This window comes from Hydra viridissima, unplaced genomic scaffold (genome assembly GCF_058129835.1).
Source record: "Hydra viridissima isolate aposymbiotic clone 2 unplaced genomic scaffold, HvirCarnegie_v1 scaffold_2, whole genome shotgun sequence".
Classification (NCBI taxonomy): Eukaryota; Metazoa; Cnidaria; class Hydrozoa; order Anthoathecata; family Hydridae; genus Hydra; species Hydra viridissima.
Genome location: NW_028324301.1, coordinates 3,207,572 through 3,233,196, shown reverse-complemented (window position 1 = coordinate 3,233,196; position 25,625 = coordinate 3,207,572). Strand labels below are relative to the sequence as shown.

Sequence of the window (25,625 nt, the reverse complement as noted above, 5' to 3'; positions counted from 1 at the left end):
TGCCAACTGTTTTAAAAAAAGATTGTTTACAACTCAATATCCTGTATATCAACCTTTATTTCTTTGTAAGAATTTTGGAAAAAAAAAGTTGAGAGGAGATGTTACACATCAAAAAAAATTTTGAGAGCCACTGGGTGTAAAAAACAGAATCATTCCCTGTTTTTGTTTCCCTTAAATTGAAAATCAAAAGTTGCAATTACAGATAATTCATCAAAACCTAGAAAAGATGTCCACAATCCACGAAAAAAAAGCTGCAGATCTAACAACTTGAAGAGCTTTGCAAAGAATGAAGAACGATTTTAACTTATTTTCGGAAACCATCAAAATGTCAACAAGTAAAATATTTGCTAAGTTATTTAGGTCATTCTTTAACATTTTCCTCTCGCATTGCATATGCCTAAACAAATATAATCCGCAAATTGACTACGGTAATTACAAGGCGATTTATAATGAACCGATGGATTTGATCTATTAGATTAATTCTGCTGTGAAGAAAGTTTCCCGTTATGTTGAACAGCTATTTCTTTTTTTAATAGATAAAGTTGTATTAATTTTTTTTAATAAAAAAAGCTTTTAAAAACTTCTTGTTTGCCTAACGCTAAACTCATCTAGAAATTAAAAAACAATAAAAGCTGTACCCCCTAAAATTACTAAGAATATTTTAAAAAGCATAGCCATCACCACATAATACCTGAGATAAGACCTTGCAAAAGAGGAAAAGTGGAGAAAGAGGAAAATGGGAGGAAGAGCGGGAAAGTAAAGAGAGCAAAAAAGTAACACAAAACACAAAATTTGTTTGATTTTGATCAAATCTTCGGTGAAGATTTTTCCTATAGTAAAAAAAAAAGATGAAAGTTTTTTGGCTAAATCATTTTTTTAAGCCAATTTTTGGTCAAAATAATTTTAGAAATATTCAAATAGAATTATAAAAAGAACTCATAAAAAATGTTTCCGGATTTTGCATATGCAACACTCGGGCAAATTAAAAACAAGTCGTTTAACTATCTACAAATATTTCATAAGAAAAACAGCTACAAAAACACTATCACCAAACAGAAAATGTAAAGTTTGTTTGATGGGACTTTTTTTATAACTACAGGCCATAGAAATAGAAAAAATGCCAACAAGCAAATCTACATTCCTAAAACATTCTACTAAAAAATTTAAAATTGATCTATAAAATGTATATCGTCAAGAAAATAAATTGACCGAAATAAAAGTTTTATAAATAAAGACGTCAACATATCGTAAACGTGAACTTGCCTATTTTTTATTTGTATAAATAAACTTTTGGTTTTTTCATTACTCAACAGTTATTTTTTAACTGGTAATTTGCTTTTGTTAGTGGTTTCGTTTTTCTTCGGAATACCAGATTTCACTGCTATTTCACCTTCGTCTTGTTTTGCTGAACTGGGTTTTGAAGCGGATAGACGATCAAATACTCCGCTAGAGCTTGATTTTGGAGCTTGAGATGCACCGCTAATAGATTTTCTCACGGGTTTGGCTTTCTCTATAGATATTTCGCTACTAGATACTCCAGAGGCTATTTTTGAATCAGGGTCATTTACTGTTGGATTTGCAACCTTATTAGCAGCTTTCTTTACAGGTAAAGCAGCCTTTGGAGTGGAAATCGACGTTTTTACACTTTCAGTAGCAGGTTCAATTCTGGTAGCACTTGTTGTTTTGGAACCAGTTCTTGCCGTTATAGTCGGAGTTTTTGGAGAAGCAGTTGGAGTTTTCACAGATTTTGAAGCTGATGTGCCATAAAGCCGTTTATATACGTCGCCAGATTTTTCACGAGATATCTTAGGTTGAGATGGCGTCCTAATAACACTTTCAGGAGTATCGCGTTTCTTTTTTGGAGTGTTATGGGTGATTCCATATCCATGACCCTTTACTCCCGAATAATCTTTTGTACCATAACTTGGAATGGACTTTCCTTCTCTATCTAAATCAGACTTTTTACGACTGATAACAGGCGTACTAAGTTTAGAATTCGATGATTCACGACGTAAATTCGAAATTTTTGACTTAGAACCTTCACGAGACAATGGTTGTAAAAGTTTCGATTTAAATGCTTGTATAGATTGACTGGCATCTTCAGGCAGAACAAAAGACTCTCTTAGTTCAAAGTTAGAACGTCCCTCAGCTAAAACAAAAAGCAAGTTTTAGTTAAAGTTAGAAAAATAAAATTATGATTTAATTGCAAATAGGAGCCCTTTTAAATCTATTTTTTATACCTTTGCAAGGATCGTTCTTTTCTAAAAATTCGGATAGAGTTTCCCATCCACCACCTACTCGAACCATTACAGTACTTCGTAAGAATCGAATTAATCTTAGCTTCTGATTGTCTCCAAATCGATACTTCCCTTCAGCTACTTTCATGACTGAGAAAGGATGCGCACAGCAGCACTTTGATACCTCTAGCTCAATTATATCATGAATCTGTTCAGATTCAGTAACTGGTTTATCTGGTTTTCGTGCTCTACCTTTTAATGCATCCATGAAATCTTGATAAAATATCAAGTTACGTCTCTGGTGACAAGTAAATACAAGGTCGATTTCCCATCGCTCTGCTGGAAAACACTGATCAATTATTCCATTTATAAACTGCTCGCGTGTCAGTTTATTATCTTTATTGCTGTCATTTTTACGCCACATATCAAGTACACGTGACTTTGAACTATGAAGCCAATCATTATAACGGTTTCTCCAATCTTCCCAACTGAATTCAGCTGCAGCTTTTCTAATTCTTATTGAATCTAGTAAGTCTTGGATACGAGTAAGCCTATTTAGTAAAAGTAACCAGAAATGCTGCCATTTTTTAGACAAATACTCAACCTTGGGACTGGCGAAATCACGCTGCATTTGATTCAAATCGATTGATTTACTACGTATGGGAGTCATAGAGCGTCTCTGTAAGTCTGTGATTGGCTTCCTTTTTGCACCTTTGATGATTTTATTGTAATCAGGTTGCTTTGATTCCGCAAGATTTTTAAACTCATTATGTTCTTCTAACAAACGAGAAACAATTTCAAAATCGTCTTGCAAAGGCTGTTTCTCTCTTTCCTCTAAGATCGACTCTTTTTCAGTTATCCAATCAATTAATTCGTTTGTAATTATCTCTTCTTCAATTAGCACTTTCAAACCCTCATCTAATCTCTCTTTACGCTCCTTTGCCCAGCTGGAGACATCACTCCATCTCTTTTTTACAACTGCAACTTGATGACGAATAGTTTGTAATGCTGAGGGATGACAAAATCTCAAAATAACTTCACCTTTTTTTAAACACCCATTAATTTGCATTTCTTCTTTTTCTAGAAGTTCTTCGAAGCTATTAAATTCTTCAATTTGCTCTTTAACACCCTGAACTTCCTCAACTATAGGACCTTGAGCTAGCAGTTGTTTTTCTAGATCAGATAAGTTTTTCAGCCGTTCTGAACAGCCAATCTTAAACTCTTTGGAAAGAGCATAAGCACTTGACAAACGTTCTGTTTTTGTAAGCGTCATTTGCTCCACAGCGTCCCATTTATCCTTTAGTTGTTCTAGCTCATCTTTTAATTCTTCAATATTGTCAACTTTTCCTTCAGCTATCATGGCTTCTCCGGTTTTAATAACAGAGTCGTAACTCCTATGTTTCTTATCCAGAGCTTTTTGGAATGCAGTGTGGTTATCAATTAGAAGCTTTACAGTATCAGGATCACCCATAACTGCCGTTTCTGAGATTAAACCCGGTTCGACAGTATTTAACCAATCTAATAATGTCTGTACAGCATCATGGAACATACCATGGAAAAGCAGAGCTTCTTCAAGACGATGTTGTCTGTCAACTGAGATTGAGCAAACAATATCCCATCGGGAACGTAAATTTTCTATTTTTTCTTCTATAACTTTAACATCGTCTGCATTGCTTTTTGCTGTTAAGATAGATCCAGCTTTTACTATGGCATTTAACTTGGTCTGTTTTTTTCCGAGATCATTTTGACATTCTTTGTGTTTTTTCAACTGAGCTTTTACTGATAATGCATCCTTTCCAATAGTTGGATCACTGTTAATCTTGGCTTCAATTTCATTTAAGAAAGTTAGCAACTGTTCATGACCTTCAAAGAATATCTTTGATTGATTGTAGTTTTCGTCTAACACTTTTTTGTGATCTTTAAGGATGGTGCTCACATTCTTCCATTGCTTAGTTAACTCCATAATATCTTCTTCAAAAACAAGTGCTTCTTCAGAATCACAGTTCTCCTTTATCTTATCAGCAGTCTTTCTTAATATGATAAAGTTTTCTCGTTTATTTCCCATGATCGTATAAACTTCTTCAAACTCAGACATTTGAATTTCAATTGTCTCAATTATTGTACTCACTGGGGAAAGCAATTTTGGACTATTTTTTACTTCAACAATCCAATTAGAAATGTCATTGTAGTAAGTATCAAAAATACGAGCATCTTCTAGTGCATTCTCCAACTTTTCCTTAGTAGCTTGACAAAGTGTTTTTATTTCTTTCCAATCTGACTGCATTTCATCAATAATTTTCTTATATTCTCGAGCGCTGCTTGGATCACTTGACTTAACAATAACCTCATAAGTTTCAATAACATTAAAATAAATTTCTTCATGTATCTCAAGTTCTAGAATAAACTCTTGATGTTCATCAAGTTGCTTATTAATTACAGAAAGTTTGCCACCATAAGGTGTTTTAGCTTTAAGAGATGTTTTGGACTGCACAATCCATGAGGTTAAATCCTGTACTTTTTCTTCGAATACATTTGCATTATCAAGTGCTTCATTTAAATCTATTGACCGAGATTGAAGGAGCTCTTGAATTTCTTCCCATCCACAGTTCAACTCAGCAAGGTTTTTCTTTAGATCAGGTGTTGATTTACCATTATCAATTACTTTCTGAGCAGAATTCTTGCAGTTTTCTACATTTGGTCTATGACATTCCACATCATTTGAAATTGTTTTCAACTTTGATGTTTCAATATCAATAAATTTTTTATCATAAGTAATAGGTTCAAAGTTCCTAAGTTCCGTTTTTGTTTGTGTAATCCAAACAAGTAATTCTTCTATTGCAATTCCAAAATGGCCTTGATTAATAAGTGTGTCTTCCAGATCTGATTGTAATTTATAGCATTTTTCTAACAATTCATCCCAACGCTTTTGAATTTCAGCCAATTCTTCTTGCACTTTCTCTGCATCTTCATCATTAACTTTACTAGCTAATGCTTCAGCTTTTTGCGATAGTAGTGTTATTTCGCCTTGATGCTTTGTAAGATCTCTCTGAAGATCTCTTTGATCACGAAGGTGCTCTCTTACCTCTGTAATATCTTTTGGTACAGACTTTTTATTTTCCATTTTACTTTCAGCTAGAGATAGCCATTCATTTACAAAATCTTTATTTTTGACATAATCATCAAGAATGCTTTTGACTTCTTCTATGTCAGACTTCTTTTTATTCCATTGGGCTTCTAGATTATCCCATTGGTCTGTAATATCAGATAAGTACTTGTGAACATCTGATTTATTTTCAGGGGATGCATTTGCAACAAGAACTGGAGTAGCCTCCATTAAAGAATTGATCATCTCCTCATTACTATCCAACTCAGCATGAAGACTTTCATGATCTCTCATTAGCTCTTCCATTAATTTAGTATCAATACTTGGTTCTCCTTCATCATCCATTTTTACTTGAACATCCATCAGAGTCTCTTTTAACTTTTCAATTATTAACCAGAATTTCTGGGCAGCATCACGGCTTTTTTCTAAAAAGCAACGACGTTGTATTGCAGCAGCTGTGTTGTACTTCCATAAATTATTCATCTTTTTTTGACGTTCTTTTAGAGCATTAGCAGAAGGAGAATTACTGTCCTCTTGAATTACACTATTGATATTTTTATTTGCATGATCAATAGGTTTATTTAGAAGCTCTAAGTTAGCTTCTTGCTTCTCTAATTTCAGAATTTCCTCAACAATTTCATCTTCTTTTACAGGTATAGGTTCTTGATTCTTAAACACTTCTTTTAAAGCTTGACTTTTCTCAATTAAATCATCAAGTTCATTCCAAATGGCCTCAACTTGTTCAGCAGCAGCAACAATTTTTATACCTTTGTCTTCACTTGATAATTTCAAGGCATCCCATTGTTCATCACACTCTTTTAGTTTCTTTTTTATGTTATCAGAGCTCTGTCCAGGGCCACTGATTTTGATTAAATCACCTCCAGTGATATGAAGTGTACTCATCAAAGGTTGAAGTTGCTTGATATTTTCTTCAACATTATTAAGTTTTTCTTTCTGCAGCTCAACCCCTTTGCCTTTATCTTCTTCGAGTATCTTCAGTAGCTTCTCAGTATTATTTAATCTAGAGCCAACCTCTTTGAAGATATCAGCAAACTGCTGTGCTAGCAATAGTGCTTCCACTAAATGACTGTGTCTCTCTGTGACAAATTTATCAAGTTGCAATTTGTTGTACTTCAAGTTATCAACTTTTTCTTTCACTGGAGCTGCTTCTTCATTGTTGCATGCACCAACTATTGCATCACTTATATTATAAACCTCTCTGAACTGAGGTTCTTTACCTGATATATCTGTGGTAAAGATCTGTTGTTTAGCAAGCTGTTCTTTGACTTTGTCAGGTTCAACAGCAACTGGCTCCATTACCCTACATTCTTTTAACTTTTCATTTGTCCACTTAGTCAAATTATCAACTTTGCTATTAAAGTCATCTATCTTTTCATTAGCCATAAACATTTCATGTGCACATTGATCAACAGTCAACTTGAGATTTTTCAACTTATCTTCCTCAGCTTCTACACGCTTTTTAATCTGAGGATACTCATTTGGTGAAATAAGCTTCTTTAACTCTTTAGCCTGGTCCTTTAAGTTATCTAAAATTGGCTTACATTTTACAATTTCTTTCTGCAGATTTTTAATTTTCACTTCTTCAACACTGTCTGGCTTTTTAGATTTCAACTTTTCTTTAGCATCTTCAATTTTTTCATCTAAATCTTTTTCAGAGGCAGTAAATTCTTCTATGAGCTTAGCAGCTTTTTCTAGATCATTTAATTTCTTCTGAAATTTTTCTCTAACAAAATCATGCTTGTTTGCTAATTTCTTTCTTTTCTCTTTAACGATCTGAGAATCATCAGGTGTACACATAGGAAGGAGATCTGCTTCATCAGTTTCCACATTTTCCAAGTAATCTTTAAGATCTTTTAATCTATCACCAATAGTGGCCATTTCTTTCAGTTGCTCCTCAACTTTTTTTCCATCTCCAAATGGAATATTTTTCTCTGAACTAATTTTCTCATCTAGCTCAGCTAAAATTTTATCAAGTTCATTAAAGCTTTTATTGAATTTTTCTGCATTAACAAGTGTCTGCTCTAGATCATCTTTACGATTACTAACTCTATTACTAACTAAGCTCCATATATTGGTAACTTTCATCAAATCTTCTTCAATTTCTTGCTTTTTATCAAGATCTTCTGTTGAAGCTAGCAAACCTTCAGCAGTTTTCTGTAAATGTTTTAAACTGGATTCACGATCAGTAAACATTCTTGATAAAAGTTTTTGCTCCTGAATTTGGGCTTTTAAAACATTTTCATCTGCAGCATTTATTGGCTTTTGGTTGTCCAACAATGCCTTTGTTTCATCTAACCACCCCAGTAAAGATTTAATAGCATCTCCAAACTGACCAGATTGTAGCAGAGATCCTTCCAACTTTGCTTTTCTTTCATATACTCTTTGACTGATATTATTCATTCTATCATTCAACTTATTGAATGGTTCATTAACCTTTGCTTTATCAGTATCAGGATAATTTGAATTTAAATCTGATCTGATATAATTAAGCTCAGATAAACGAAGTTGAAGCTTCTCTAATTCTGAAATTAATTCTTCTATACTTTGAATTTGATTGTTCAAAGTTTCTTCATCAGCACCTATAGGAGCTTGCTCCTCAAAGGAGTTCTCTAAACTTTTTATATCTTCCTCTACTATTGTTAACTTCTCATCAAAATTATTGAGTTGATCTGATACTTGTTGAAGTTCTATTAGTTGATCAGGAATACGACTTTGAATGCCCCTAAATTGCAAACTAATGTCTGATAGATTATCTTCCAATAAAACAACACCCTTTTCCCTTAGCTTTTTCCCTTGTTTATGAATATCTTCAAATAATGGTGAATGTTCATTTAATTCCTTTTCAACTGCTTGAATATTTTCCATTATGCATTTGAGCTCCCCAACATCTAATGTTTTTGGCTTACTTGCTTCTGAGTCTAAATTGACTTTTTTAATTATTGCAACAGCTTTGTTAATATTATCTTCAAGTATTGCCCAATCACTTAAAAGGTTTTCTACTTCACTCATTTTTACACCTCGCAGTTTCTTTAATTTCTCAACCCGATGTTTTATTTCATCTGCATCATTTTGCAACTGTTTGGAATCAGATTCAGGATGGTGATTTTGTAAGCTATCAGCAACTGCATTTAACTTTGCTGTCCTATTTTCTAAATCCTCAATTTGTTTTCCTAACTTCTCCAGATCTTCTTGTGCTTTGATAGCTTTATCTTTATCTCCAGACAATGGTTTTAGATCATTCACAGCCTTCTCAACTTTAACTAACTTCTCTTTACTTGGTCTTATGACATCAATAAATATTGCAACTTTATCTTGAATATCTGAAACTTTTGCCTGTCTTTTATTTCCTAATTCTTGTGATTCAAGGCATCGGGTCTTGAGGTCTTTCAGTTTTAATTCAATTTCAGGTAAATCTTCAGAGCACAAAGACTGAAGCTCCTTAAATACTTTCTCTAAGTCTTCAAGTTGTGTCAGTTGCACTTTCGTATCATTTTGAAGATTCTAAAATATTATAATATTCAAGATAAAAGTTGCAAATACAAATACAATAAAAGTAGTAATTAATATATTAAATAATTATAACTAAATAATATACAAAATTTAAAACCATAAACTATAAATAAATTTTGTATAAAGAATCTTACATTGATTTCAGCCTGCTGAATAGCAAGTTTCTCTGGAGAACAACTCACAGGTTGTAAAGAAAAAAACTTGTCTTTATGGCTGTTAACTAGCTTTTCGATTTCCTTCATTTTATCATCCATATATTTTGTTTTCGCATATAGTTCTTTTTCCTTTTTCATTTCATGGTCACTAGCATTATCAAGTGTGCACCATAAGTCCTTAAGTTGCTTAACTTTTGTATTCAATAATATCTGCTCACTGGGCTCATTGCTTCCAGAAATCAAACTTTCTAAGTTTTTAATTAATCCCTCATATACTGGTTTTTCTTCACTTTTGTCCTTGAGTATAACCTGCACATAAAAAAATCTCTTAAAAATATAAGAAAAGCTTAAAGCATAATTGAAAAAAATTGAAAACCATAAAAAATGAAAAAAAGCTCACCTCCATAACTTCTAAGCTAACAGCTAACAAACCAGGTTTAACTGAAAGTGGCTTCATGCCTTGCTCTATGACTCTCTTGTTAATACTTTCAACTCTTCGAATTAAGTCATCAATTTGATCTTGCAAAGCTCCACACTCTTTTAGCTGATCTTTTAAAGTCTTTTCCCTCTTGTCTAAAGATTCATTCATCTCATGAAGAGGCTGTTTTGACAGATTTAACTGGCTTTCTAAAAACTCTTCAACAGCTAACTCTTTTTCACATATTGCACTAACTTCATTTGCAAACATTTTTGCTTCATTACACAAATTGCTGGCTTTCTGCACATCAGATTGCAGTTCCTCAACTTCTTTTAACTGCTCTTTTATTTTATCTGGAGTAGTTCCAACTGACTGTAGAGAGCCACATCTCAACACTAATGGCTTTGATTTTTGGTTTACTTCTGCTAATTTTTCATTAAAATTTTTAATCAAACTATTACATCTCTCCACTTTAGCTATTTTCCCTCTAAGTTTACTTTCTAGATCATCATATTTACTCAACAAAGGAGTTGTAATTTGGTAAACAAAAGCAACGTTAGAAGATTTATTTTCAATACTGATAAGATCATCTCCGAACCTGTTAATATCCTTAATATCTGATTTTTTCTTAACCATCTCATCAAGCATATTTTTAAGGCTATCAACGTAAACTTCTCCTTTAACAGTATCACCAATAAACGGTGATGAAACTTCAATACTTGCAGATACCTGACTTAAAAAGTTTCCAATAGATTCACATTTTAAATCAAATTCTTTTGTAGCTTCCTTCATCTTATTAACTTTATGCTTTGAATGATTTAACTTTTCTTGCAGAGCCTGCATTCTTTCTTTGACATTGTTAGCAGTTTTTTCTACAGCTTCTGTTTCACTTCCAGCCTTTTCTATTAATTGCATAGCAGAATCAGACAAATCAACTGCAACTGATTTATGATTCATAAACTCATCTTGTATTTCAAGGAGGTCTTTCTCCTGCTTTTCCAGTTTAACAGAATCAACTGTTATACAATCAAGAGTCTCATATTGGTTTTCTATTTTATTGAGCCAAGAAAGAATATTTGTTGAAATGCTATTAAATTTTGCAATTATGTCCTTTACATTTTTAAGAGCTGAATTACGCTCAAATGACTGAACTTTTATTTTACTCCATCTATCTTTGATACTAGTGACCTTCTCTTTTAAAACTGGATTTTCTTTGACATTATCTGAGAGCTGTTCACCTAAAACAAAGAGCTCTATGAACTTTGGTTCTTCTTCTGATAATTCATTGATGATATACTTCTGATCATTTAATTGACGGTTATTTATGTCTTCATCAGCAGACAAAAGCTTCTGGTCTTTAACGGTACTCTCTATTTTAGTGAGCCAACGGGAAAGAGTATCAAAATCATCAAGGAATGAGTTGGCCACACTTAATGAACCTTGAATCTTTTTTTCTAAGTCATCAAGTTTTTGAGGAAGCACTCCTATAGGTTCCTCTACTTTTATTGCACTCAAGTCAATCATTGGGATAATGTCACCTACATTATTTTTCTCAAACCAGTTTTTAATGTCTTTTAATTCCGTGAGCTTAGGGTAACCAACATTTTTTAGACTTATTCGTATACTCTAAAAAATAGATATATTTGTGAATATAACAGTGAAATAGTAAAATTAGTTAAGGATTATTTTTGTAGAAAATTGTTAAAATATTTTTTCTTACCTCAATATTTTGCAGTTGCTTTTTAAGAACTTCTGGATCAGCTGCATTCAAATCAAAAAGGTTAATAACTTCATAAATCTCTTCTGCCCACACCTCTAGCTCCTCAATAATTGTCACAAACTCAGTTACTTTAGTTAGAGAGTCCTTCTGCTTTATTGATTTTTCCTTTGTTTTTGCCAAAACCTCAAAATACTTGTCACTCAAATTATCTAGAAGCTTCTCAGTTTCTGTAGGATCATGTAATTGCCTTATCAAACTCTGTCCAACACGATTTATACCTCTTAACTCAGGTTTACGCTTTTCCAATGTAAGCAAATGCTCCTTTAAAAAAGAATATTTAGAGGATATATGGAGGACAAAACATAACCATAATAAAAAAACCATTAAAACATTTTTTTTTTACTTACTTCAAGTTCCTGACATTGTTTTTCTCCTTTAGGGATGTCAAGTATAAATGGCTCAAGATTGTCAATCATATTTTCTGTGCTGCTGATTAACTCTTCAATAGGCTCCTTTTCTTTGTTAAAATTATCAAATGCTTTTAGAATTCCTAAAATATCATTCTGTTTATCTTCTAGCTTGTTGACCAAATTGTGAAATGGAAGTGTAACATCATTCAAGCGATCTGCGATAGCAACACATAAATTAGGTGCATTTTTGTTTGTCTCAAGTAATAAAGTACAGTATTTTTCTGCTGCTTCTAGCTCTGGTTTATGGTCAACAATGCTGCTTTCAAGATCCTAAAATCGATTAGTAAAGTTTGAATGCAACTTAAAAAAAGCATTATGCAGAAAAAAATGAAATAAAATAAAGACATTGATAAGAGGGTTTTTTGAATGTAAAAATAAGCACCTTTAGTTTTTGAAGATGTTTCTTGATTTCATTTTCTGATGATCCATGAGTATCTTCTAAAGTTGAACGAGCTTTAGATAACCATTCTTTCAAATGTTTACATACATCAGTGAACTTCTCAACTTTATCTATTTCTTCATCCAACTGCTTTTCAACTTCATTTAAATTCAATTGGCATTCATCAAACTGACTGTCTAAAGCAGTGATTTTTTCTTCAACAGGTTTTGGATTAATTCCAATTACTTGAAGAGAATTTGGTATTTCTTTCAACAGATGCTCTAGAACTGGTTTCTTTCCACTTAAACTATCCTTTAATTGCTAAAAAAAAAAAAGAAAAAAAATTAATGCATTTAATACAAACAATAGAACACAAAAAAAATTTTTCAACTCAAAACATTTTTGCAATCAATACCTTTACTTTGCACTTTGCTTCTTTTCCTTTTTCAGCATCATCTCCAAAGGAAAATGATGCTGTTGAAAACTTCTTTACTTCCATCAGTAATTCATCAAAAGGAATTAATTGCTCAAAACAATCATCAATCTTCTTTAAACTTTCTTTACAATTCTCATCTTGAATTCTTATATCATTTTTCAACTTAATCCATCTATCTTCAGTTTTTGCAATTTTGTCATTTAACTCAGATACACCTTTGAATATAGCTAACTTATCACACAAGTCTAAAACTGGTTTACAAGTATTTTGATAACGATCATACAAGTTTAGATGCCTTTCAATGTCTTTATTGAATTCCTAAGGTGAGAAATACAGAAAAAATATATAAAAAATACACATTTGAAAAAAATTTTGAGTAGAAAAAATGGCATTTTAAACAACATATATAAATGTATGAGTCATTCAGGTAACCTTGTCAAGAGAGAAGTAAGAGTGACACAAATCCTTGATTCTGCAGATAATATAAATGATCATGTTGACTACTAAGTCATTCATTCAAATTATTCAATTACTTATTACAGAGTTATTTTAATTACTATAAATCAGTATATAATTTTGCTCAAATAGTCTATAAATAATTGCTTTATAAAAATAATATGTAATAGCAGTAGTAATAGTGTAACTTGATGTAGAGTTTTTAAAAAAATTTGTTCTTTACATTTTTTAACTGTCTCAATTAAAAAGTAGAAAATCTTGCCTCTAATTCTTTTATTTGTTGTATAAGAATACTCTTCTCAAAAGATACTGTTTTAAGACTTTCTTTACGTTTTTCTGATTCACAAATGAAAGATTCTAGTTCTTTTAGACATTGTTCATGTTTATGAATGAGAGGATGAAGTGTTTCAATATCTTCTTTTCGTTTATATGATCTTTCTTTTATAATTTTCCAAAACTTAATTGCATCATGTACTCTAATTTGTAACGCGTCTTTCTCTGGACCAGGCTCAGCAAAATCAATTAAGTTGTTACCATTTTGAATCATTGCATCATAAATTGGTTCTTTTCTAACTATGTCCAAATGAACTAACTAAATTATACAAAAAGAAACATCCAATGAAAAAGAGATTAAAAACCTTTAAAAAATTAATGACAGATAAGTTTTTTACAATAACTATTTTAAACCATGAAAAATATTATAGATCCTTTTCTGCTTTTTAAAAACAAACCTCATGTTGCTGTTGTAGGTAAGTCAAATCTTCATAATTGACTGTTAATAGCTGTTCATCATCCAATGCTTTTGACAGCAAGTTCAATCCATCAAATGTATTTTGGAATTCCTCATTCTTCAACAATGAATTTTGAAGTCTTTTATGTCGAATCTCTACCTTAGTGGCAAAATTATCAAAAACATCATGGTTTTTCTCCAGGTTATCATTAATACTATCTTGTAAAGCAGAGTTAGGTTTGGTATTTCGAACTAACCATTCTCCGTTATCATTACAAGCTTGAAGAAGTGGCTTTTTCTTAATAATTTCATCTTGCACATTCTGAAAAAGAATAAAATAATAGCAAAAATAGTGAAAAAAAGAGAATTTTAAAATGATTATAAATAAATAAAAGAATAACCACAGTATTATTAATAGACTAATTAGTTCAGTCAAAGCAACTGTCTTTTTAAAATTTTTTTCATCCCCGAATTTTAAAACATACTTCAACTTCTTGCAACTGTTTCCTTAAGACATCTGCAACAGTACCAATAGGCTCAGTGATACAAGGTGACTTGTTTATGTTATCAAACCAAACAGTAAATTCTTCACAACATTCATTATACTTCTTAGCTTTAAAAGAATAATCATTAAGTTGATCATACTTCTCATGAAGTTGATCACGGAGTCTGCGGTAACGCTCATTTACAGAATCAATTTTCTTCTTTAACATTTTATGTTCAGAAGACTCACTATCTGCTTTATCAGCAAGCATCTTACTTGTATCGTTAAAATCTTTCATTGTTGGAAGAATGTCAACAAACTTTTTCATTAATGAGTTTAAACTTTCTTGCTCTCTGGATATTTTTTCGTTGTCTACTCCATACACAGAAATATTGCAAGCAACACATTGTTCAACTTCATCAAACAATTCATTAATTGGTTTTAAATATTTTAAACAATTTTGTGATAAATCAAGCAACTCAATAAGTTTCAATTCTTGTTGATTTGTTTTCTCACCTAACTTTATATAGCGGGCATATGATTTCTCATACTCATTCTTTACACTTTGCTGATCAACATCTGCATTTGAAACAGAACAGTTACAAAGCTCTTCAATAGATTTTAATTTTGGCTGACATTCTAGAATTTCACGCTGCAGAATCTTAACATCTCTTAATTGTCTTGTGATAACTGTTTCTTCACACGAAACTTGTTCAATACTATTCACTCGTTTTTCTGTGCTATCTAACCATATTTTGAATGACGAATTCTCATCTGCAAACTTTTGAGTAAAATTTAATTCTTCAGAGATTTGCTTTTGTCTAGTAAGAGAATTCTTTTTTATATTCACATAGCGCTCTTTCACTTTTTCTAAGCGCTCAATCAATTTTGTCTTCTCATCCTCAGGTTGAATACTTTCCAACATTTCTTCTCCTTTCTTTAAAAGATCATCATAAACTGGTTCCTGCTGTAATATATCATTATTTATTTGATCATGCTCTTTCTTCTGGTCTGTAAGAATAGAAACTTTGGCTGACACAGGCTTTTCCTTAAAAACACGCTCTTCTAAAACTCCTAAAACATCCAAGAAATCTTCAAATGTTTCCTGGAATTTTTGTGATTGCCCTAATACCTCTTGAAGTCTGTTTTGACGCACTTCAATATTTAACCACAAATCGTCCATTGGTCTGCTCACATTGTTAAATGCAGTTGTAACTTCTTGACATACGATGAAGTTTTCTTGGGATTCTTTTATAATGTCATTCATTAGCTTCTTAGCACGCTCTAACTTTGGTTTCTTATCAATAAATTCATCTTGAATGTTCTAAATTAAAATTTGTAATAAAACTTATTACATCTTTTCATAAAAGTGGAAATAAAAAAGGTTTAATAACTGAAGTTTTTCCAAATTCAAAAAATAATAAAAATATGCTTTAAAACTTTGCATCACTCTAACTTCTCAAATTACCTCAATCTCAGCTATTTGGATTTTTATTTGGTCAGGTTCTGTACTTAGAGCTTCTTTAAATATTTGTTTTTTAGTCATAATTGTAATATATTCAGAGATTTCCTCTATGATTATGTTGTACTCTTCAATTATCATAACATATTCAACCAAACTTTCTTTTTTTGAGCCAACTATGAATTTTATTTTAGCATACTTATCCTTCAATTCAGCTAGTTTAACTTTTACTAATGGATCAAGGTCATCAGCACTACTAACTTGCTTGCTTAAGATTTCCACTTGAGATAAGTCTTGTTCCTTTTCAGATAAATCATTTAGCAAATCCTATAAATACACAACAATTACATAATAGATGACAATTATTATACTATATATTGATAGAACTTGTCATTTAATACCATGCTCTGTCAACTTAAAGAAAATTTTTACAAACCTTAAGCATTGAAACTTGTTTGTTTGCTTTATCTTTATCTATGTCAACAGGTTCTAAGTCATTAAATGTCTGCTCACAATTTACTAAGAATTCTTCAATAGATTCAACTTTATCGTCAAAAATGTCTAAACTATTTTTTAAAGATAATGTTTTCTTGGTATGATCATCCAAACTTATTTGCAATTTTTCCCATCTCTCAGTAATTGATTTTACTTCATCTTCTATCTCAACAAGATGATCTTCAGCTTTAGTTATTAAATTTTCTTTAATATCCATTATTGAATTAAAATCAGGCAGATGACTATCTATGTCTTTTTTAGTAACCTGCATGTAAAAAAATAAATGTATTAGCTAAACGTTTAATAATAATATTAAAAACAAAGACTGAAAATTAATTCTAATAAAACAGAATTTAAAATGTTAAAACCTTAAGAGTTTCCATCTTCTTATCAATGAGTTCTTTAGATTTTACTTCTTTATCAGAATCAAAAATCAGTTTTTGTTCAGTGTTGTTTAACCAATCAGAAAATTCTTGAGTGCTTTTTTCATATTCATTAGATAATGGCAAAACAAACTCTATTTTTTCTTTCTTTTGCTTAACCCTTAATTGCAATTCAATCCAAGTTGTTTGTAGCTCTTTAATTTTTTCATTGAGAGTTTTTTCTTCTGAAGAGTTATTGCCTAGTAAAACCTTTTCTGCAGCTTTTTCCAATCGTTGATAGATTGGTTCCAGCTGGTGTATTTCTTCCAAAAAGAAAACAACAGATTCATATTGTTTTTTAACAATTGTGTATTTGGCAGAAAGTAGTTTTAATTTGTTTACTTGCTTTTTTATCTGAGTTAACTTGTCAGAAAAATCATCACAGGAATCGTGCAACTCTTGTGAATCTACTAAAAGATTCTCAAGCTTGGCTTTACGCTCAATAAGCTTAGTTCTCATTCTTAACATAGGGTCTTTAACTTTATTTAACTTTAAATCAGTTTCTGATTTTACTGCAAAATCTCCCATGTTATTTTTACACACATCATCACTGAACTCCTGAAGTTCTTTAAGTTTTAAGTTATTCCCATCAATATCTTTTAACATTTCTTCAACCTCATTTACTTGCTGTTTGATATATTCAGGTGTGGTACTCACTGGTTGGAGTAGATTATATTTTTCAGTAAATATTTTGATCCATTCTTCAAACTGAAGTGTGCAGTAACTCAATTTATCTACAGCTCTTACTTCATCAACAAGTTTATTTTTATGCTGTTGAAGTCTTTTTTTCATTTCTTCAAACCTGTGGTTCATATCAGCAACATCAGCATTTATAGACCATGGGTCAGCACCAAAGCTCTTATATACATCTGTTAAATCTTTAGCATTCCTGCTTGTTAATTCAAGTGATCTTGTTATTTTTTCTATGTTTTTAAGGAACTCTTCACATTGAACTAGCGCCTCTTTACCTTCAGCAATATTAAGTCCAAATGGTCGAATTTTCTCTATAAATACTTCATAGTGATCTAATTCATCACAGACTACTTTTCGTGCTTCCTGAAACTTCGAAAAACAATGTTGCATCTTATTGATTTGATCAGATGTCTCACTAACACTTACTTGCAAACTATCCCACTGCTTATTTAGATTGAGAAAGTCTTCTTTGAGCAGTGGTTCATCTGCTGTTTCTTTCATCTTTTTAGCTGTAGATTTTAAATTATCAAAGGTCAAACTAAAATGTTTATATTTAGGCATAGCAGTATCTAAATTTTTTTTGAGTTCATTAATACGTATGATCTGATTTTCACATTCTTGCTGACTTCTTGGGATAACTTGAACTCCTTTATACTCACTACTTAACTCACCAAGAGCTTTTTTAAAGACATCTTCTGTTACTTCATGCTCCTTTGCTGCTGGTAATAAAGTATCAAATTCATCTCGTTTATCTTTCACTTTACTACAAAGAACTTCTCTTCGCTTTATCAACTCCTTAAGTTTATTTTCAGCATCTTTTACATTTTCTCCTTCTGATAAATCTTTAATTTTCTTCACAGATTTTGAGAGCATTTCTATAATAGGATTAACTTGGCAAAGATCAACTTCAAAAGCACGGAAGTTTTCATCTTGTTTCCATAATATGCAATACTTCAGAGAAAGTGGTTTTTCTCTGCTCATTATGACCTCTGCTTTAGAAATTTTATCCATGCAATCATCATATATTGTTTGAAACTCTTGAGTTTGTAACAATGAAGATTGAAGAATGTTTTGTTTTTCATTTAACTTTTCTGCTAATTCACTAATTGGATCAATTATCGCTGTCAATTGATTTTTTATGCTGCTTACTGCAACACGGTCATCTTCATTTTTTTCAATTAACCAATTTGCAGAATCTTGCAAAGCATGAATTCGTGGCCACATGCGTGACAAATCCTCTTCCAATCCCTACAAAAAAATCCACAAAGAAATTAAAATACTAAATCTTTAACAACAAATAACTTTAACTTAAAATCTAAGTCAACCTATGCAATCAAAAAAGTAAAAACATACATTGACAACTTCAAGCTGCTCTTTTACTTGTTCTGATGTTAACTTAACTGGTCCAACAGCAGCAAGCTTTTGAATAGTGCATAAATACCAATCATTAACTACTTTTAATGTTTCAAAGAATTGTGACAAAACCTTGTTTTTCTTTTCAACATCATCCTTCCTCATTAAAAGTAAATTTTGGACTTCTTTAAATTTGCAATTAAGTTTCTTAGTAGATTCCTTAACTGGTAAATTATCTCCTTCATACTCATCAATAACCTCTTCAAGCTCAATTGATAAACAACCAACTGCCTCAAGATCTTCTTTTACTTTGGTACATAAATCAACATTACTTCTTATTTTCTCAAATTCTCTTTGTGCTAACTCCTTATCAATTCCGTATGATGTTTGATACTTTAAAGAGCTTGCTAAGTCATCAATTGCTTTATCAACAGCATTGTAGCCATTAAAGTATTTTACAATAATTACTGTCAATGTGTCAACTCGTGATTTGAAAGTTGCAATTTCTGTTTCTAATTTTACCCATTTCTTATTTAATTTATTTGTATCTTCTGAAACTTCTTGAAGATCCACTATTTCCTTTGGATAATGATTGCCAACTTCACTGAGTTTTTCTAAACTTTCATTCAAGGTACAGTAATCAATCTTATGACTTTCAGTATCAACACTAAGTTTGTTTACAGATTTTTTAAACTTAAAAAGCTCTTCTCGTGTTGTAGGAACTTGTTCCAGATCTTTAAGAACAGATTCAGTAACTAGCAGCCATTCTTCTACTTGTTTCTTTGCTTTATGGTGAGTTCTAGATATAGGTTCGACCTTATCAATAATATCTAATCGTTGGTAAACACGATTAGAGAGATTTTCCCATTCTTTTTTAACTTCATTTACCTTCAACTCTGTAAAGTCTTTTTCTTCTCCGGTCTCCAAAGAGTTTATCATTTTATCAGCAGCATTTATTAAATGTTCAAATGAAACTTTTAAATTTTTTAACTCTTTCAGTATGATTTTCTGTTCTTGCTGCTGCAATGAAACTTTACTAAATTCAACAGATACCATACTTTGTCGTTTCATTTGAAACTCTAAAGAGCTAAACTTATCTTGAAGATCTTGCAGTGACTTTTCAAACTCTTGTCCTCTCATGACAGCATTTTCGAGTCTCATTTTTCGCTCTTTTAACTTACTTTCAAATGCTTCTAAAGGGGAGTATACTTTTGAAAGAGATATGCGAACATCAGTTCTTATGTCTTTATCATCAAGGCAATTATCTGTAAGCCATTTTCCACTTTCTTCAGCAGATGCAACAGCTATTCGCTGACGAGTTAAACCTTCTAAGAGATGCTTAAAAAAAAAAAGAGAAGTAAAAGTAACTTTTTGTTTTAAAAACAATTATGATAAAAAGTTTGATTTAAATACTTACATCTATCTTCTGAATCTGCTTTTTGGCCTCCTCTGGTTCTTTACTTACAGGTGAAAGTAATCCAACTTCTTCATTAGTAGCACTACACCAGTCATTGACTTCTTGTAAAATAGTATTAAATTGATGTACAACCCTGGATTTTTTTTCCAAATCATTTTTCTGATCTTGAACATGAGCTTTTAACTTTTTAAAATTCTCTTTTACTCCAGTGACTTGTGATTTCAGAGAGGTACTAACTCCTTTTTCTGAGTCAATCAACGAAGACAGTTCATTGCTTGTTAAGTCCAAACTTTCTAACTGTGGTTCATGTGAGTTTATTTCATGAAGAATTTCTGTTACTCTTTTCAAAACTGCATCTGCCCTACTTGGATCAACACTGTGTCGAGGTAGAACTTCTAATATTTTTTCAAAATAATCTATTGTAGTTTTCAGCTTTTCTATTGCAATAGAAACACTTGTTAGAAGATCTTTATACTTTTTGATACGATCTTTTTGGCTAATACATTTCATATTAAGTTTCTTCCAGCGTTCTGAAACAGTTGCTAATTTTTTCTCTGTCTCAATAACATCCCTGTTAACTTGTTCATGTGCTGCTTCTGAAAACAATTCCTTGCAAACAGATTGGAGCTCTTCATATTCTGGCAACTTTTTACAAATATCTTGATCTAAATTAATAGTTACATCATCTATTTTCATTACATCTTCTAGAGATAATGGTATTAAATTAAACTCTTCTACATTTTTCTCCACAACATCTAACCAATCTGATAAGTCATCTTCTTTGTTGAAAAACTTTTCAGAATTTGGAGTAAGTTTATCAATAACACTTCGCCGTAACAATGCAGACTGTAATGATTCAGTAAACCGCTTCTTAAGATTGATGAGTCTTTCTTCTAATTCAACAGTTTCAGGAGATTGCTTAACGTCTTTAGTAATTTTGGTTCCTAAACTAACAATTTTCTCATGGATTGGCTTTAAAGCTTCAATTTCTTTTTCTATTCCTGCATGTTCATCACTTTGTAATTTTAGAACTCTCCAAGAAACACTAACAGGTTTTTGGTTTTCTTGTTTTCCAAATAGCTTATCTAATTCCCCAGATATATCATTTAATGCCACTTGAAAGTCTTGTGCTTCTGCCAGAACAGATTGTAGTTTACTCCTTCTATCTACAAGCAATTTACGAAGTTGATCCAGTGGTTGATCAACTTTATTTAATTTATTTTTAACATTAGAGCAAAAGCCTGGATTGTCTTTACTTTCATCACATAACCAATCTGCTACATCTTCTATGTTAGACAATTTTGCTTTTTGTTTATTTATCTCTTCCATAATATTAACAATTTGATCAAGTTGTTTTTTTACACCATTAGGTGTTGCGCTTGTTGGGCTAAGGTTTGTTACAGCACTTGTAGAAGCATTTACCCAATTATCTAATTCATTAACACCGTTAACAAATTGAGCCAGCTGATTTAAGTAGCGCTTACATTTATCACGTTTTTCAGTAACTTTATCTTTAGTGATTTTCCAGTCTTTATTTAAGCTATTGTATTTCTTTTTCACATTGCTGGTGTCCCCCCCATATTTGTCAATTACTGAAGTTACATCTTCCAATTTCTTTTCAACTTCTTTAAGACACTGCTCATTTTCATGCATTGATTCAACATGAGAATCTAACTCATTTCTAAAAAACTCCAATGAGTCAAGGTCAAAGCCAGCTGGAATTTCTTCATCAAGTGCCACTTTCATATTTTCTATGCATTCATTGACAGGTTCACAAGTTTCATCAAAATCTTTTAATGCCTTTTTGAGATGAGCCGCAGTTCTGTTAACATCATCAACACCACCACGAAGTTTATCCCATCTTTGGTTCATATGATGTACTTCATCAACAATGTATGCAACATCTGTTACTATGTCAATTTCAGAACATTTATTGAGTAACTTTGAGGAGCTTGAGTTATAATCTTGATAAATTGGTTGGTGATCAATTACATCCCTTTGAAAGTTTTTTACTAAATTAGATATATCAACAGAAGTATTTGGCTGAACTGCTTCTTTCTTTATTCCTTCTAAGCGCTTTTCTGCATCATCTAACCAAGGTTGTAGTTTCATAAAAGAAAAATGGTAGTTGCCTTCTAATGGTAATACTAATGTCAACTGTTGTTGATAGTTAGAGATAGTAGTGTATATTTCACTCCAATGATGAAGAGTATCAGAGATTTTCTTTTTTAAAATGGGATTTTCTTCAGCATCAGTTGTTGCTTTCTGTGAGAGCTTTTTATACTCATTTTCAATGACACTTTGTGTTGCCACCATTGACATAACATCATTTAGTAATGGCTAAAGATTTAAAAATTTTTAAATACAATTTTATTCTAAATAAAAGTAAAAAAGAACTCTATAAAAATGTAAAAATATAAGTGTTAAATACAAACTTTAAATTGTTCTTGCTGAGCTCTTGCTACAGTAAATTTAGCTGATATTGGTTTTAAAGAAGATAAATGTTCTTCAACCATAAGGATCTTTTCTTCAAAACTATTTAATTTTTCAGAAAGCTCTTGAGACTGTTGAAGATTTTCAGCCAATTGAGTTTTGTAATTTGACAACTTCTTTATCAACTTTTCCTTAGGACTTTTTACTTCATTAAGTCGAACTTGAATATCTTGTACAGTGCAAGGGTCACGACTTGATTTTCCCATTAACCAATCACCAATTATAAATTCATTATCCAATTCCAATAATGGACTGTTCAGTTGATCCAGAAAAGTTTCCACACATTCAATATCTTCTTTAACTTTATCCCCTGTTTTGGGTTGAGGTTTCAAAAACAAGGGTTCAATCTTCTTTTCAATTTCAAACACTGTTTTCTGTTTATCTCTTAAATTATTTTCAAACTCAGTTACTTTTTCAATTATTTCTTCAATCACATACTGACGGTCTCCTAACTTAGGTCGCAATTTTTGAAATGTACCATTTACATCATTAAGCTTTATTTTCATGTTTGCTGTATCAATTTTATACTTATCTAGTAGCTGCTCTACAGCAAGTCCACATGCATTAATAGTGTGTAAATCCTCTTCGTGTTTATCAACTCTTGCAAGTAATGCCTTAAAGTATTTAAAAAGTATTAAAATATTTAAATGAACTAATTCTTTAATCTTTGCATTAAAAACAAAAAATACTTACAGTAACTTTAGCAGCTTCTTCTTTACATTTTTCACTATTTGTACTAACAAACTTTTGAGAATCCAAGACTCTACTAACATCACGAATAAGATCTTGTAAAACTTTTTCTTTTTCAAAGATGATTTTCAAATTTTTCTCTAATCCACTGATTTGTTCTGTTAAATCTTTAATTTGTAATTGTAAATTTCTGAATCGCATAGTAGAATGATCAAACTGTCGTTGAAGTTGATCTTGATCTGTGACTGGTTCATCCAGAGGTTCATTTTTGCAAATAAGTAAATACTTATCAACTATGTTGCTAATTTTCTTTAGAACAGGTTCATGGTCTTCAATTTCTTTTGCTAAATCCTGAAAAATAGCAAACTGAAAAATTAAAATTTTATTTCCCTTTCAAAAGTAAATTTTACAAAGAATTGAAGAACATTAAAAACCTGTAAACTTCTTTTTCTTTGAATAGTTTCTTCATAATCACTATGCAAGACTGGAAGTGACTTTAAGTTTTTTTCCATTAATTCAAGCCATGTCAAAAAGTAGTCAAATTCACTATTAAGAATATTTGCTTGGGGTATGATTCTCTGGATTTGTTTATAACGCTTTACAACTTTTTCATTTAAACTATTCCATCTTTCCTCCACATTTTTAACTACCTTTTCCAAATGATCACGATCTTCACTAGAGCTTTTGTTCTTTAAAACTTGTTTTGCAGTTTTCAAAATGTGATTCAACATAGACTCATGCTGAAGAATATCTTGATATATAGGCTATTAAGTATGAAAAAAAAAGTAAAATAATCTATAATAAAAACTTTATAGAGAAGAATAAAAAATATTTTTTTCAAACTCTTTCAAATATAAAAAATGCTCTTTGCACTTACCCCAGTTTCATCATACTGTTTTTTAAGTATAATCCAAAGTGCTGATAAAGGTGTTGTTTTAACAATTTCTGCTTCAACACTTGGAAGCCATTGTAAAATGTCTTGTAGGTGGTCTTCAAGGTCTTTACTATTTTGTTGAAACTTTAAAATTTTATCTTCTTCATCTTTAACTGCTTTTAGCAAACTATCCATTTTCTTCTTTGTTGTTTTTACTTCTGAGGTTTTTGCATCAATTGCCTTTAAAGCTTTAGAATCATTTTTGCATCGATTAGTTAAAAGGACTGTGATTTTCTCAACTGCAGGAACTATTTCATATATTTCTTCAATTATCATAACAATTTCCTTAACTTTATCAAGAGCACTCTCTAAAGAGTCTGGATTTTTACCAAGAGTCTTAACATCCTTAAGCATGGAATCAGCCTTCTTTGCTTTGACTTCTAATACTGATATTAATTCAATAAATTTTTCAGAGTCAGAAATTTCTTGAGTCAATTTGTGGTCAGCTTCTTTAAGCTTCACCCTTAAATCATTGTATTTACCAACATTAGCCATGGCTATCTTCTTGAATGGTGCAAATTGCTTAGCTGGGAAACATTCTTCTAGGTCTTCAAAAGCTTCTGTCACATGAACCACAGATGGTTCATTTTGATCCAATACATCAATGGCATGCTGTTAAAAGTTTTAAAAATATTTTGATGTTATAAGTAAAATCAAGAAATTAACAAAGTATTATCTTTATTAAACAATTACATAATCCTTCATAAAATTCTGTTATTTTAAATTTATTGGATAAAAAGAAACCAAAAAAAAACAAAAACAACCTTTATATCATGTACTAGTTCAATTGCTTTTTGAGGCTCAATTCCAATAGGCTTTATTGCTTTTAAGACTGGTTCAACTTGAGCAATCATTTCCTCTATCACTTTTATGTGATTAACTTGATCTCTCAAAAGAGGTAAAACTTTTCTGAGTAACTCTTGACGCTCATTACACAAAACAGACACTTTATTATAACGATCAGTCAAAGATTTTAGCTTCGGACTTACAACATCTGTTTTATCCAAGTTATCCATTAGAAGCTGACCTGCATGACTAAGTGAAGAGATCAATGATTCATGTTGCAATACATCTTCATATAAAGCCTAAAGAATAAATAAAATATCAGTAAAAAGATAACAAAAAATACATAAATGCATGCATGCATGCATGATTAAAATATACACACATTACACTATATGTAATGTGTGTATATTTTAATGATTGAAATGATTAAATGATTAAAATATACACATATTACATTATATTACATATGCACATTACATACATGCATGCATGCATGCATGCATCCATCCATCCATCCATACATACATACATACATACATACATACATACATACATACATACATACATACATACATACATACATACATACATACATACATACATAGGCACAGATGTATATAGTACATATGCATAGCATGTACATACGTGTATGTATGTAATGTAATGTAATGTAATGTAATGTAATGTAATGTAATGTAATGTAATGTAATGTAATGTAATGTAATGTAATGTAATGTAATATAATGTATGTATGCATCTGT

At 31.2% G+C, this 25,625-nt stretch overlaps 1 protein-coding gene across 6 annotated transcripts in view; it reads right to left on the bottom strand.

The window, feature by feature from the left end:
* Nucleotides 1-996: 996 nt before the first annotated feature.
* LOC145181047 (uncharacterized) overlaps nt 997-25,625 on the bottom strand; it is an 81,142-nt gene continuing 56,513 nt past the window's right edge. For all 6 annotated transcript variants that reach the window (XM_090078854.1, XM_090078855.1, XM_090078856.1 and 3 more), the window contains 21 exons: nt 24,843-25,163; nt 24,022-24,690; nt 23,579-23,908; nt 23,148-23,495; nt 22,397-23,068; nt 19,962-22,301; nt 18,545-19,882; nt 16,445-18,439; nt 16,018-16,341; nt 15,588-15,908; nt 14,121-15,443; nt 13,637-13,957; nt 13,168-13,497; nt 12,429-12,767; nt 12,017-12,334; nt 11,572-11,904; nt 11,165-11,485; nt 9,427-11,070; nt 9,006-9,335; nt 2,241-8,862; nt 997-2,149 (listed from right to left, as the gene is read on the bottom strand). In XM_090078854.1, coding sequence (XP_089934980.1) covers nt 1,314-2,149; nt 2,241-8,862; nt 9,006-9,335; nt 9,427-11,070; nt 11,165-11,485; nt 11,572-11,904; nt 12,017-12,334; nt 12,429-12,767; nt 13,168-13,497; nt 13,637-13,957; nt 14,121-15,443; nt 15,588-15,908; nt 16,018-16,341; nt 16,445-18,439; nt 18,545-19,882; nt 19,962-22,301; nt 22,397-23,068; nt 23,148-23,495; nt 23,579-23,908; nt 24,022-24,690; nt 24,843-25,163 — 21,375 coding nt within the window. In that variant the 3' untranslated portion in view covers nt 997-1,313. The remainder of the gene's footprint in view (nt 2,150-2,240; nt 8,863-9,005; nt 9,336-9,426; nt 11,071-11,164; nt 11,486-11,571; nt 11,905-12,016; nt 12,335-12,428; nt 12,768-13,167; nt 13,498-13,636; nt 13,958-14,120; nt 15,444-15,587; nt 15,909-16,017; nt 16,342-16,444; nt 18,440-18,544; nt 19,883-19,961; nt 22,302-22,396; nt 23,069-23,147; nt 23,496-23,578; nt 23,909-24,021; nt 24,691-24,842; nt 25,164-25,625) is intronic.